At 50.8% G+C, this 12,411-nt stretch overlaps 1 protein-coding gene across 1 annotated transcript in view; it reads left to right on the top strand.

The window, feature by feature from the left end:
* The first annotated feature begins 8,255 nt into the window (after positions 1-8,255).
* The window catches only part of MATN1 (matrilin 1), a 10,325-nt gene continuing 6,169 nt past the window's right edge, over positions 8,256-12,411 (top strand). The window contains exons 1-2 of the mRNA XM_056508903.1: positions 8,256-8,346; positions 10,847-11,193. Of these exons, the coding sequence (XP_056364878.1) occupies positions 8,256-8,346; positions 10,847-11,193 (438 nt within the window). The remainder of the gene's footprint in view (positions 8,347-10,846; positions 11,194-12,411) is intronic.

The following is a 12,411-nucleotide window of genomic DNA, read 5'->3' as shown; positions in this document are numbered from 1 at the left end:
TCCACACCTGCTCCCCTTTTGGGATCATTTCCTGCTCTTTTCAAACATCACAGTGTGAAAAATGTGGGATTTTCTCAGTCTTAAATAAAGTCTCCATTCCAGCCTCATGCAGAGCTTGGATCACAGCCCAGGGGGGCTGCTCTACTCTGCTCTGAACCAGCACAAACCAAGCTTCAATGGAATATTTCACAGCAAACTTCAGTGGAATATTTGAAGAGGATGAATAAGAAATGTGGTGCTGCCCCTGCACTTTTCACTGGATGTGCACTTCTGAAATGGGGATGAAGAGGATGATGTAGCTTGTGTATTTTCCTGCTGATTTTCCCATCAAGGGGGGAATAATTCCATTTTTCTGTGCTCCATCTCCTTTTTCTGGGCTCCACAGCAGACCTGGAGTCTGGAAAAGTGCCCCAAATGACATCTCAGCAGCTCCAGTGCTTTTAAACCTGCTCAGAAATCACCCCCAAAAGCACAAACCACTCCAATCCTACAAGCAGAAAATCAAATTTCTGCCCGATGCCTGCCACGTGTTTAACTGTAACCAAAGAGCAAGAGAGCAACTCAAAATCCGACCAGGAAACTTTGTGGGAGAGCTGAGATTATTGCAGCATATCCCAGCCCAGTCTCCTGCTTTATTCTATGGTGAGATTAAAACAATCTTGGAATTATTAATCAAATTGGTTACTGAACATTCCACACATCTCTTGGTCACAGCCTCAGGACCAGGCTGGGTGCTGGAGCTGTTCTCATTCCTCACCAAGCCAGGCCTGGGGTGGGCTGCCAGGGTGGAGATTCCCTGTGCAAAATGCCCTGAACATTCCTTTTCAGAGCCGGGGATGCTGTGGGACAGCTCTGGGACACCTGAGCAGGCTCCTGCCACCAAAACTCCTTTAACTGGGGCTGCCCTCACTTGGAATGCTGGCAGTTCTCTTAGTTTCCAAACCAGAGGAGAATTCCTCAATGTGATCCCACTAAATCCTGTTAAAACCCCTCCTCCACCTCTTTCAGTGGTGCTGATTCTCCCTCTAATTAAATTCTTGATAATAAGGGGGAATGCTCCTGGCTGCAGCAGAGTAAATCAGTCCTGGGCCTCTTGCTTTAATTGACTTTGATAATAGAGCTGCACTAGCTCAAATATGGTCAGGACGTGTCTGGCAGACGCGGGGCTGGTTTCAGTGTGGGTTCACACCTGGTCTCACTGAGCCTGGCTCTAACCAAGCCAGCCCATCTCCTGCCTGGGGCAGAGCTTTCTCTCCAGGGCTCAGCATTCCAGCATCCCAGTTCCCTGTGAGAGCCTCCAAATCCCTGATAAACGTGATCAAATGTGTGGGTTTATTGTGAGTTCCCAGCCAGGCCAGGCTGAACTCGAGACAGGACGTGGGCTTGGGTTTCTGGAATGCCACAGGGCTCAGCCAACACAAACTGAGCCCAGCCTGGCCCAGGCCCAGGCTGCTCACGAGCCCCACCACGGCCCCGCCAGTGCTGGGCTTGAGACTGAGAACAGACCCTTTTAAATGCCCCTGTTATTCTGAGTTGGCTTCTCCAAACTGATTTACTGATGTTTCCCCAGCCCAGGCTGAGACCCAGCTCACACAAAGAGCTCAGCATTGCTCCAAGCTGGATTTTGGTCAGTGCAGGGAAGAAATGAGAAATGAGCAGCAGTTCTGTGGAAGATTGAGCTGAGGACTGAGCTGAGGGTCTTGACTGAACCAGCACCATCTCCTGAGATGAGTCTGAGATGTTCCAGGACTCCAGGGATGATCATTAAATTCCTTGTGGCTTTTTCCTCCCAGAAAAAGCTCCAGTGGAAAAGGGGATTTTGAGGAACATTCCTGCCAGCGGAAGTATTTTACAGTGATTTTGGATGGGCTTGGAGCAACCTGGGGTAGTGAAAGGTGACCCTACACATGGCAGGAGGTGGCACTGGATGGGTTGTAAGATCCTTTTCAGCACGAACTATGCCAGGATTCTGGGATTCTCTGATTCCTGGGGCTTCTGTGCCTTGCCTTGATCCATCAGGTGTTTGGGGTTGTTCACCTTGGAGAAAAGGAGCTGTCCTCACAGTGACCACATTTACAGCTGGTAAATCTTATCCTGCTGCTCCTTCATAGAATCAAGTCATGGAATAACTCAGGAGGAGCTGCAGATCCCTGAGCTGGACACTCCAAGTGCTCTCAGCTGCTCCTCCAGACCCTTCCCACATCTCCATGCCCCTTCTTGGTTGCTTTCTAACACCTTTAAACCTTTTTTTCTACCGTGACACCCAAAACTGCACAAAGCTCTCAAGCCATCCCAGCCATTTCTAGCACAGAAACAACCTCAGGGACTCCCAGGACTTGCACAGGTGGAGAAATCCAGGCAGGGATGGAGGAGCAGAGCCTTGCATGTGGTCAGCAGGAGAGGCAGGAACTGTGCCCAGGAGGCAGCTCAGTCCCAGGGGAAAGTGTGGGCACGAGGAACAAACAAAAAGTGATCCCTGTGAAATAAGTGTGACCCATAAAACACACAAACAAGGCCCAGCCATAAACAGCATGTGCTATTTCCAGCAGCAGCCCCAGGGATATTTGCCAGCTCTGTGCAGCTGGAAGGATAAACAGAAATTCCTTTGATCCTGACTGGGTGCAGGGGTTATTTTCAAAGCCACTCCTGCCTCCCCAGCCTTTCCCTTGCGTTGTTTGTTGGATGCTTTGCTCTGCTCTCACTGCTGGAATTCCAAATTCCAGGGTGGGAAATGGGGATGCAGGAGCATCCCTCCATCCCTCAAACCTAAATACAAACATTATGGGGGCAAACCACAAGAATTGGAGCTTTTGTCATCATTTCTCTGCAGGGTGAAAAGTGGAGCTGGGAATCCAGCTTGGAACACTCACCTGGAACATCAAAGGAAGCCAGAAATAGGCAGAAAATACAGATCGTTTTGTAAAACCTTGGAGCTTTCTGAAGGTGGGAGGGCAGCAGAGCTGTGTTTACTACAACTCCTGAGTTTGTTTAGAATGAAATAAAAACCAACAGCAAACAACTCAGGGTTTGGCTGCTGCTCCCTTCCCAGCCTTTTTATTCTGCTTCACCTGTGGGACTCAGGCACCTTCCAAATCCCTTTGGAGAAGAATTTCTACAAAATTCTACAAAAAATAATGAAAAATCCAGTATTTAACTCAGGGCATTCTTAAGGTTGGAAAAAAACCTTTAAGATCCTCATGTCCAGCCATGGTCCCAATTAAACCACGTCCTAAAGTGCCAAATCCATACATTTTTTGAGCACTTCCAGGGATTTGCCTCCACCACTGCCCTGAGCAGCCTGTGCCAATTCCTGATCATCCTTTCCATGATGAAATTTTTCTTAATATCCATTCCAACCTTATTCTGACCCAACTTAGGTGATTTCCTTATCCTGCCTTCTGCTGGAGCTCCACTGGAAGTTGAGCATCTTGACATCCCTGATTTCCTTTCTTCCCAACAGAAAACCTTCTCATTTTTCTGAGTCATTTCCATGGCAGTGACTCAGGGACTGCTGCTGCATTTTGATTTTAACACTTGGGCTCGCTGCAGGGTGAAATTTATGGTGAGATATTAAATGCAGTCAGGGGGTGTTTATTGGAAATATGGAAATCCAAAGCTAAAATGCAGTTTTGAATAAAACTCCATCAGAAAGAATGCCGTGAGTGTGATGCCACCTCTAAACCAGAACTGTCAGTCCCATGGAAAACCCAGTGTTGTTTGTCCTAGCTTTTCCCAGCTGATCAGCATTCCTGGGGAGGGCTGGTGTCCTGGTTTGAAGGACAGGTGTCTGCCAATAAAGGCAGGAGCTTCTCATTGAAATGGAGAATGTAAACCCCTCCCTCCAAATTATTATTATAATTTTGAAATTAAGGGGCCCTCAGGGAAAGATTGGGGAATTAGGAATAACAGTTCTTTACTAGGAAAATTAAAATAGAAATACAGTATTCCAAAGAACAATCCCAAACCCTGCCAGAGTCAGAATCCAAGCTGACACCCGTCAGTCAGTCAGGGTGTTGGCACAGTCCCATTCAATGGTGGCTGCATCCTCCTGCAGTGGCAGATGTGGTTCAGCTGGAGCAGTGCTCCTGGATAAGGTGCAGTTTCCTCTGAAGCTCCAGGGATGATGTGGAAAGGTCTGGTTTTCCTCTGGGATCCAGTGGAAAAGGCTGCTCTGATGTTCCAAATCTCAGTTTTTATCTGGGTAGGAAATGTTTGGCTCCTCCCCTGGCTGGAGCATCTCCCAGTGGGATGATGGAATTCTATCAGTCATGCCCTGGGACTCAATGGCCATTAACAGGAGATATCTCCTGGAGGGAGGATGGGCTGTGGGAAAGATAAAGATGATTGCCCAGCTGGTTTAAAGATGGTCCATTAGCAGAGGATATATGCCAGGAGATCAGGGTCACTGCCCCACCCGGCTCCAACAGATGGGGACAGAATTCACATTTCTGGTCACATCCTGTATTGCAAACCAAGACAGCTGGGATGGAGGAAGATCTGCATTTACATCGTTTATTCCATCAAAGTTATTTATGTGATGACAAATGAGGAGTTGCCACCTCTCCCAGCTTTAATTTTGCTTTAATGTTTTCATTTTAGCACTTTCAGGACTTATCCTTAAGCTGGGCTTTGCTTTCCCTGCCCCAAGACTGGCAGATTTGGCACTTTAAAGGTGAAGGCATCCAGCAATGTGGAATTCTGTCACAGGGATTTGGCAAACCAGGGATTTGCAAACCAGGAAATTTGTCTGAAGAACAACAGAGGATCCAAAGGAGAACAAGAACAGCAAGGAAACCATGAGGAATTTGGGGAACCTTGCAGAGCTCTGAAGGAAAACCAAAGTTCTCTCCTGCCTGGGTGCAGATGATGATTCCCAGTTGTCCATGCTGGGAAGGGCAAACGTTGGAAAAATCACAGAATTCCTTAGGCTGGAAAGGAGCGCTGGGATCACCAAGTCCTTCTGACACCCAGCACCACCACAGCCACCACTGACCGTGTCCCCAAGGGTCACCTCCACACCCTCCTAGGGCATTCCAGGGATGGGGACTCCACTCCTTCCTTGATTCCACCTGAGCCAAAATGTTCCCAAAATCCCCCCTGAGCCTCCCCTGCCCAGCCTGAGCCGTTCCCTCTGCTCCTGTCCCTGTTCCTGTTCCCAGAGCCCGACCCCCCCAGTGTCCCCTCCTGTCAGGGAGTTGTGCAGAGCCACAAGGGCCCCTGAGCCTCCTTTTCTCCAGGCTGAGCCCCTTCCCAGCTCCCTCAGCCTCTCCTGGGGCTCCAAACTCTATTCCCTGCCCTGGACACACTCCAGACCCTCTATGTCCTTATTTTCCAAAAATGCCCCCAAAATTCCAGGTGTGACCTCACCAATGCCCAGCATAGGTGACTCTGAACATTTTGCCTTCAGTAGGAGCAAGGTGGGACCAAAATTTTCTGGTTCTCCATCGGTGGAAGGAAAGTGAGGATTTGGTGGTTTAAAGCAGCCCTTTTGGAGTGGGGATCCATGGATTTGGGGGTGTTGGAGGAGAGGCAAAGGCTCCCTGTGCCAGGACATATGAAGGCCACAACAGCAGCAGGGCCACGCTGGGGCCACTCACGGTTCCTGTGTTTACCTTGCAGGCAGGCTAGGGAAGAGCTCAAAATGCATATTTTCCTCCTGAAATATTGACTCCAGTGTTCTCCTTCTCGGGGGCCTGGGGAGAAATGATGTTTCATATTTTAAAAATAAACACTGTTTTTCCAGAGGCATCAATGCAGCCCCAGAGCTCCCAGCACACCTTTGCCTCTTGCCCTCCTTCCAAGGCTTTAATGCTGCTTGTGTGCCACAAGTTCTGCTGGTGAAAATATCCACCTGAAATGTATTTATCTTTGCTAATTAGCAGCAGAATGACACAGAGCAACTTTATATTTTCCCTGCAAGAACAGTCATAGAGGCTTCATTTACGGAGGGCTCTGAATGATCCCCATTCATGGGGAGCAAGTGCTGTCTGCACCAAGAGATCCTTGTGTGCAGGGCAGGAAAACAGGAGAAAACCCAGCCCAGACAGGTCCAGGGCAAAACCTCCCAAATTTCAGGCTTTTATTTCACTGTGGGCCCTGACAGTCATCAATGGATGGGGACAGTTTTATGAATTTGGGGAGCAACCTCTGTGTGTGAACATGGGAGGTGATTGATGTGTTTGCGCTGCCCTAAATCCATGATTTTATAAATATATCCATGAAAGCATCTACAGAGGAAGGGAAGGGGATGGAAGGGACCTTAAATCCCATCTCATCCTTCCCAGCCATGGCGGGGACACTTCCCACTGTCACAGCTGCTCCCAGGCCCAATGTCCAGCCTGGCTTTGGGCACTGCCAGGGATCCAGGGGCAGCCACAGCTGCTCTGGCAATTCCATCCCAGCCCTGCCCACCCTCCCAGGGAACAATTCCATCACAACATCCCATCTAATCCTACTTTCTTTCAGTCTGAAGCCATTCCCTCCTGTCCCTTGTTCAAAGCTTTTCTCCATCTTTCCTGCAGCTCCTTCAGGCACTGGGAGGTCTCAGTGAGGTCACCCCAAACCTTCTTCTCTCCAGCTGAGCCATCCCAATCCTGCCAGCATTTCCTCATGGCAGAGCTGCTCCATCCCTCACCTGGAGCATTTCCTCCTCCTGACAGAAAATCCCCAGAGCTGTCAGCTCCAGAGCTGGCTGAAAGCCTGGCATGGACACTGTAGGAAGACAGTGGGACAAATTCATGCTGATTTTGCATGAGAACATCGGCAGATTTTGATATTTTAATGAACATTTTTAATGTTAAAGAGTTAAGAGGAGCCTGGGAGCTTCACTAAGGACAGGTCCTTTTTTCCCCTAATCAAATAGCCTTTCTCCCCAGGAGCTCCCAGGCTGCTGTAGAGCTTTTGGAGGGAAGAGAGACTCTGGATAAGGGAAGGGAAAGTGGGCTTTGAGTTAAAGGTGCTTTGCATGGCCCTGCACTCACACAGTGCAGATTAAATGGATGAGGGATCCAAGGATGTGTTGCTGGAAAGGTGAGCAGAACCTAATCCATGCGAGGAGAAGGGCTTTAATCAAGTGACAGCAGTGTAAAACAGTCGTTAAAAACCAGGAAAAGATGCGCTGCTTTGTGACAAAGCCGTCATTAAATCTCTCTTTCCCAGCTACCAAATCTCCCTGCTGCTCCTCCACAAAGGAAACATCGATGTCTCCTCATTTGCAGCACCCTCAGCCTCGGCGGCTGATTGAGACTCTTGGGTTTTCTGGCAGGAGCTGCATCTCCCTCGTGTGTACGGAGCTGAACGCTGCACCGCCACCTCAGTCACACCCCGGGCTGTCTGTCAGTCTGTCTGTCCGTCCCCAGCCTCTCTGTGCATCTGCTCGGCGTTCTGGAGCCCTGTCTCCCCTCGCCTCCCTGCTCGCATGGCTCAGCCTGTTCCCTGCAGGAAAGTTCTCCAGCACTCCGGGTTTCCAGCCGGGCTCCCCAGCCCTCCTCTGCCTTTCTGCGCCTCTCTCCGCTGCTGCTCCGAGGGCAGCAAAGCCCCTGATCCCGCAGGATGCTCTCCTGCCCTCGGCACTGGTGGGGACAGAGAGGGGACCCGTGTGACACTGGCCCTGTCCCCTCCTGGGCTCTGCCAGGGGAAGGACAGGAGCCTGGCACCCCCAGCCCCTTTTCTTTCCTGAGCCTCTCTCCGATGCTGCTCTGAGCAAAATCCTGGATCCCAGAGGGATCCCACAGGAATTCCCATCGCTGCCCTTGGCACAGCGGGGCCGGACAGGGACCCGTGTGACTCTGCTCCGTCCCCTCCTGGGGCCGGACGGGGACCCGTGTATCTCTGCTCTGTCCCCTCCCCGCATCCCCGCCCCTCGCTCGCCCCAGCTCTGCGGGCAGAGCCCTGGCCCGGCCCCGGCCCCGCTCCCCAGGGCTGCTCTCACTGGTGCCACTGTTCCAGCCCCCATTCCGCACCTTCCTTCCCCCGCTCCGGGGCCCTTCGGAGCTGCCCGTGCCCTCCGCAGCAATGGGGCCATTGTGGGGGCTGGGGGCCCCGGGGGCAGGGCAGGGCTGGGCATCGCCCCCTCCCCACCCTGCAGCAGCATCTCCTGTTCCTTCTCCCTGCCCCTCTCCCCTCGCTGCCCCCCCGGCCCCGGCGTGTCAGGGGCTGGCTCGGAGCCTCCGCAACAGGGCAGGTTAATACTCGGGGCCAGCGCTCTGTCCCGCACTCGCGGCCCCGGCACAGCCACGGCCAGGACCGGCGGTGCCATGGCCAGGACCGGGATCGGTGCCCTGCTGCTCTCGCTGCTGCTGCTCCTGCACAGCCCGGCCGCCTGCGGGGCGCCCCCGCAGCCCCGCGGTGAGTGGGGGGCCGGGACTGGGAGGGCTGGGTGGGCTGGGGGTCCCTCTGCTGCCGCTGGGGATGGGAAGGGAGGAGGGAATGCCCAGGGAAGTGAAGGAGCTGTGCCCACGGTGTCCCGGGCAGCAGGACCTGGCGTTGGGTTGGCTCCTGTGGGACAGCACAGGTGACCGAGGGTCACTCTTGGGGCTGGAGGAGGCCAGGTGGGACAACGGCTCTGCCTTCCCTGCCCTTTCCAGCTGCACAGGGGCTGCCTGGGCTGGGAGCTGCAGCAGGAATTGGCCGGACAGCCCTGGGTCACCTCCCGAGCAGGGATGGATCGGGTTGCTGGGAATGGGACTTTCCTTGGGTTTTCTTCATCTCTTCCTGAGCAAAATCCTGCTCTGCTTGGCTTCCCAGGTGGGCAGTAGGGCAGCCAGGAGCAGGTGAGCTGGTGAGCTGGTGAGCTGCCTGCTCTGCACCTCACACGGGCTCTGAACCAAAGCAGGGAATGAGAGCCAGCAAGGGCTGGACACTCAGGGAAGGGTTGGACATTCAGGGAAGGGATGGACACCCAGGGCAGGGATGGACACTCAGGGAAGGGATGGACACTTGGGGAAGGGCTGGACACTCGGGGAAGGGTTGGACACCCAGGGCAGGGAAATAAAATAACTTTTCCTGCTTGGTTTGTCACTGAATCCAGGGATGATTCATCAGCACAAAGAGGGACTTGTGTTTTATTTCTGGAGGAAGTAATTACAAGGTTTTGAGCTTTTCCCTTCATTTCTCACCTGTATACTGGGCAGAGGCAACCCCTGGAAAAGGGATTTCCAGTGCTGCAGACACATCTCCCAGGGAGTTTTCCTTCCTCTGCAATGAATTATGGGGGGAAAATGAAATTCATCTGTATGGGAAAAGGTTAGATTGGATTTTAATGGGAATTAAAGCTCCTGACAAAGTGATCACTGCCTGCTTTGCTCCCACCTTCCTGGACCTTTCTGGAGCAGATTCAGCCTAGATGCCCCTCAGGAAGCAAACCTGATTATTTCCTTTACAGATCCATCACAGGGTATTTATTTTTATCTGCTTCAAAGACTGGAAGTCCCATTAGATCTCACACCAAGGACTAGCTGTAATATTTATGTCATCATTTGGAGCAGATTTGTTGGCCAAAGAGCTCCCATTTAAAAATCTGTCCACAGAAATCTCCTTTATGACAGGAGCTCCCTGGGCTCTGCAGAAATCAAATATTAACAGAACACTTGGTGCCTGACAACAGCAAGCTAAATGAGAAGAAAAAAATGAAAAAGAACAGAATGCCATAAATCTGCTAGGGGAAATGGGGCCATTCATTTAGGAAATCATAATAAACACCAGGTCTTTTTTTATGTCTTGTCACAGCTGCAAATGAAGATGGAAAATGGCATGAAAGCAAGAAATTAAAATAATAATAACAATAATAACAATAACAATCATTGCATTTGTTGCATTGCTGATGCCTCTGTTTATAGCCTCTGTTTTTCACTGTGGGTATTCATGGGGCTGTAGAGATTAATTATCAATCATTAATTATCAATGATGGGTTCAGGATTTCTCTGTGTTTGCCCCTCACAGACATAAACCACCAAACTATTATTATCATTTTGAAATTAAGGGGCTCTCAGGCAAAGATAGGGGAATTAGGAATAACAATCCTTTACTAGGAAAATGAAAATAGAAATACAGTATTCCAAAGAACAATCCCAAAACCCTGCCAGCGTCAGAATCCAAGCTGACACCCGTCAGTCAGTCAGGGTGTTGGCAGCAGTCCCATTCAATGGTGGCTGCATCCTCCTGCAGTGGCAGATGTGGTTCAGCTGTAGAAGGTGCAGTTTTCCTCTGAAGCTCCAGGGATGATGTGGAAAGGTCTGGTTTTCCTCTGGAATCCAGTGGAAAAGGCTGCTCTGATGTTCCAAATCTCAGTTTTTATCTGGGTAGGAAATGTTTGGCTCCTCCCCTGGCTGGAGCATCTCCCAGTGGGATGATGGAATTTTATCAGTCATGCCGTGGGACTCACTGGCCATTAACAGGAGATATCTCCTGGAGGGAGGATGGGCTGTGGGAAAGATAAAGATGATTGCCCAGCTGGTTTAAAGATGGCCCATTAGCAGAGGATATGTGCCAGGAGATCAGGGTCACTGCCCCACCCGGCTACAGCAGATGGTGACAGAATTCACATTTCTGGGCGCATCTTGTATTGCAACACAACACAGGAGGTTTCCTAAAGCCCTCAGATACAGCCCAGGGTGACAAGGTGACAAAGGACACCCTGCCCATCATGAGTCCATGCCACTCCGAGGAACTCTGCTTTCCTACAATTGTTTCCCTAGAAAGGCAAAAAGAACATTGAAAATACTCAGTTCAAGGACTGAAACCCGCAGCTCCTCTCCGCTCAGTGCCGCTTTACCAGGGCCGTTCTCTCCCTCCCGGGTCACTTTTCCCTTCTTTCCCTTTGATTCCCTTCTGTCCCTGCCGTCCCCAGGCACCCTGTGCAGGACCAAGCCCACGGACCTGGTGTTCATCATCGACAGCTCGCGCAGCGTGCGGCCGCATGAGTTCGAGAAGATCAAAGTGTTCGTGTCGCGTGTGATCGAGGCGCTGGACGTGGGGCCCAACGCCACCCGCGTGGGCATCATCAACTACGCCAGCGCCGTGCGCAGCGAGCTGTCCCTGCAGAGCCCCCAGAGCAAGGCGGCCCTGCTGCAGGCCGTGCGCCGCATCCAGCCCCTCTCCACGGGCACCATGACCGGCCTGGCCATCCAGTTTGCCATCAGCCGCGCCTTCAGCGCTGCCGAGGGCGGCAGGGCCGGCGCACCCAACTTCAGAAAGGTAAGGCGTGGTGCAGGAGACTCCGGGATTCTTTGTATCAGGGTGGATGGTGTGGGACAAGACTCAAACGCTGTGTAGAGTCTAAAAGCTACAGTTGCAGTTTATTATAAGAGAGCCTGCTAGGAGCTGCCCAGCACAGCCACAGAGCAGGTTAAAGAGATAAAAAGGGGGAGAGAGAGAGAGAGAAGAGGGAGGGTAGAGAGAGAGAGTAAAGAGAGTAAAAAGAGTAAAGAAGGTAAAGAGAGGATGCAAGAGAAGAGAGAGAAGAAGTATTAGAGTTAAGAGGAGCAAAGGGAGGGAGAGAGAGAATAATGGGATAAAAGGGTATTGGGGTAATAGAAGAGGGAGAGGAGAAGAGAAGGAAAGAAGAGTAAAGAGACTGACTTCCCGTTTGTAATACAATAAATCTATTTCCATCATGAATATTCTAATTTGCAAGAACCAATCTAATACAAAATACAAATTCTATAGCATTTACATGCAGCCTATAGGAATCCTTATATCAGCATGATGTGTTCCATTCTAAACTCTAAGATTTAATCTTTGGGTGCTGGCTAGTCTTTTGTGTCCTTTGGCTTTGCCCTCTGGCCGAAAGCATTGTTTAATCAAGAGGGGATGAGCTTCAGCGGGCCATCCTATTATTTCATGGTTATTCAGTAACTAGGGCTTTCCTGTTTTACCTTCCCCAACAGTGTGGGGGTCCAGGGTGCTCCCCTGGCTTCCCTGGATGCCTCGAGACCCCCCCCTGCCAGGGGTCTCAGAGGCCCTGGCAAAGTGCCCAGGGGTCCTGGGGACTAAATTTAAGTCCCTAGAAAAATCTACCAACATTGCAGAAAGAATTACAAGTCACTAAAAATAAGCAGAGTATAAATTAAATTATTAGAAAGTAGAAAAGTGAATTTTTAGAAATGTTTATATTAGGGTACTGTAATTCAATACCAGAGGTATAAGGAATGCTTTAACCCCTCCCCCCTGTCCCCATCCTATTGGCTGAATGCCAAATTTCCCTCCCTGACCCTTTCCTAGAAAAGACTGTTATCTGAGACCCTCTTTCTCTTTTGCCCTGGGTCCACCATGCAATAAACTATGAACTTGAGAAAGGTAAAGAGCCTCTTTGATCCTTTGTTTATCACATACTGTGCCTAACTCCTTCTTAGAGATTAGTAAATAGCTAGGAGGGAGTTATAGCATTTCAGCATTAGGGGGTTTAAAGCTAAG

The sequence above is a fragment of the Oenanthe melanoleuca genome, chromosome 23, assembly GCF_029582105.1.
Source record: "Oenanthe melanoleuca isolate GR-GAL-2019-014 chromosome 23, OMel1.0, whole genome shotgun sequence".
Classification (NCBI taxonomy): domain Eukaryota; kingdom Metazoa; phylum Chordata; class Aves; order Passeriformes; family Muscicapidae; genus Oenanthe; species Oenanthe melanoleuca.
The sequence above is the reverse complement of the archived record's forward strand: the minus strand, read 5'-3'. Positions and strand labels throughout refer to the sequence as shown.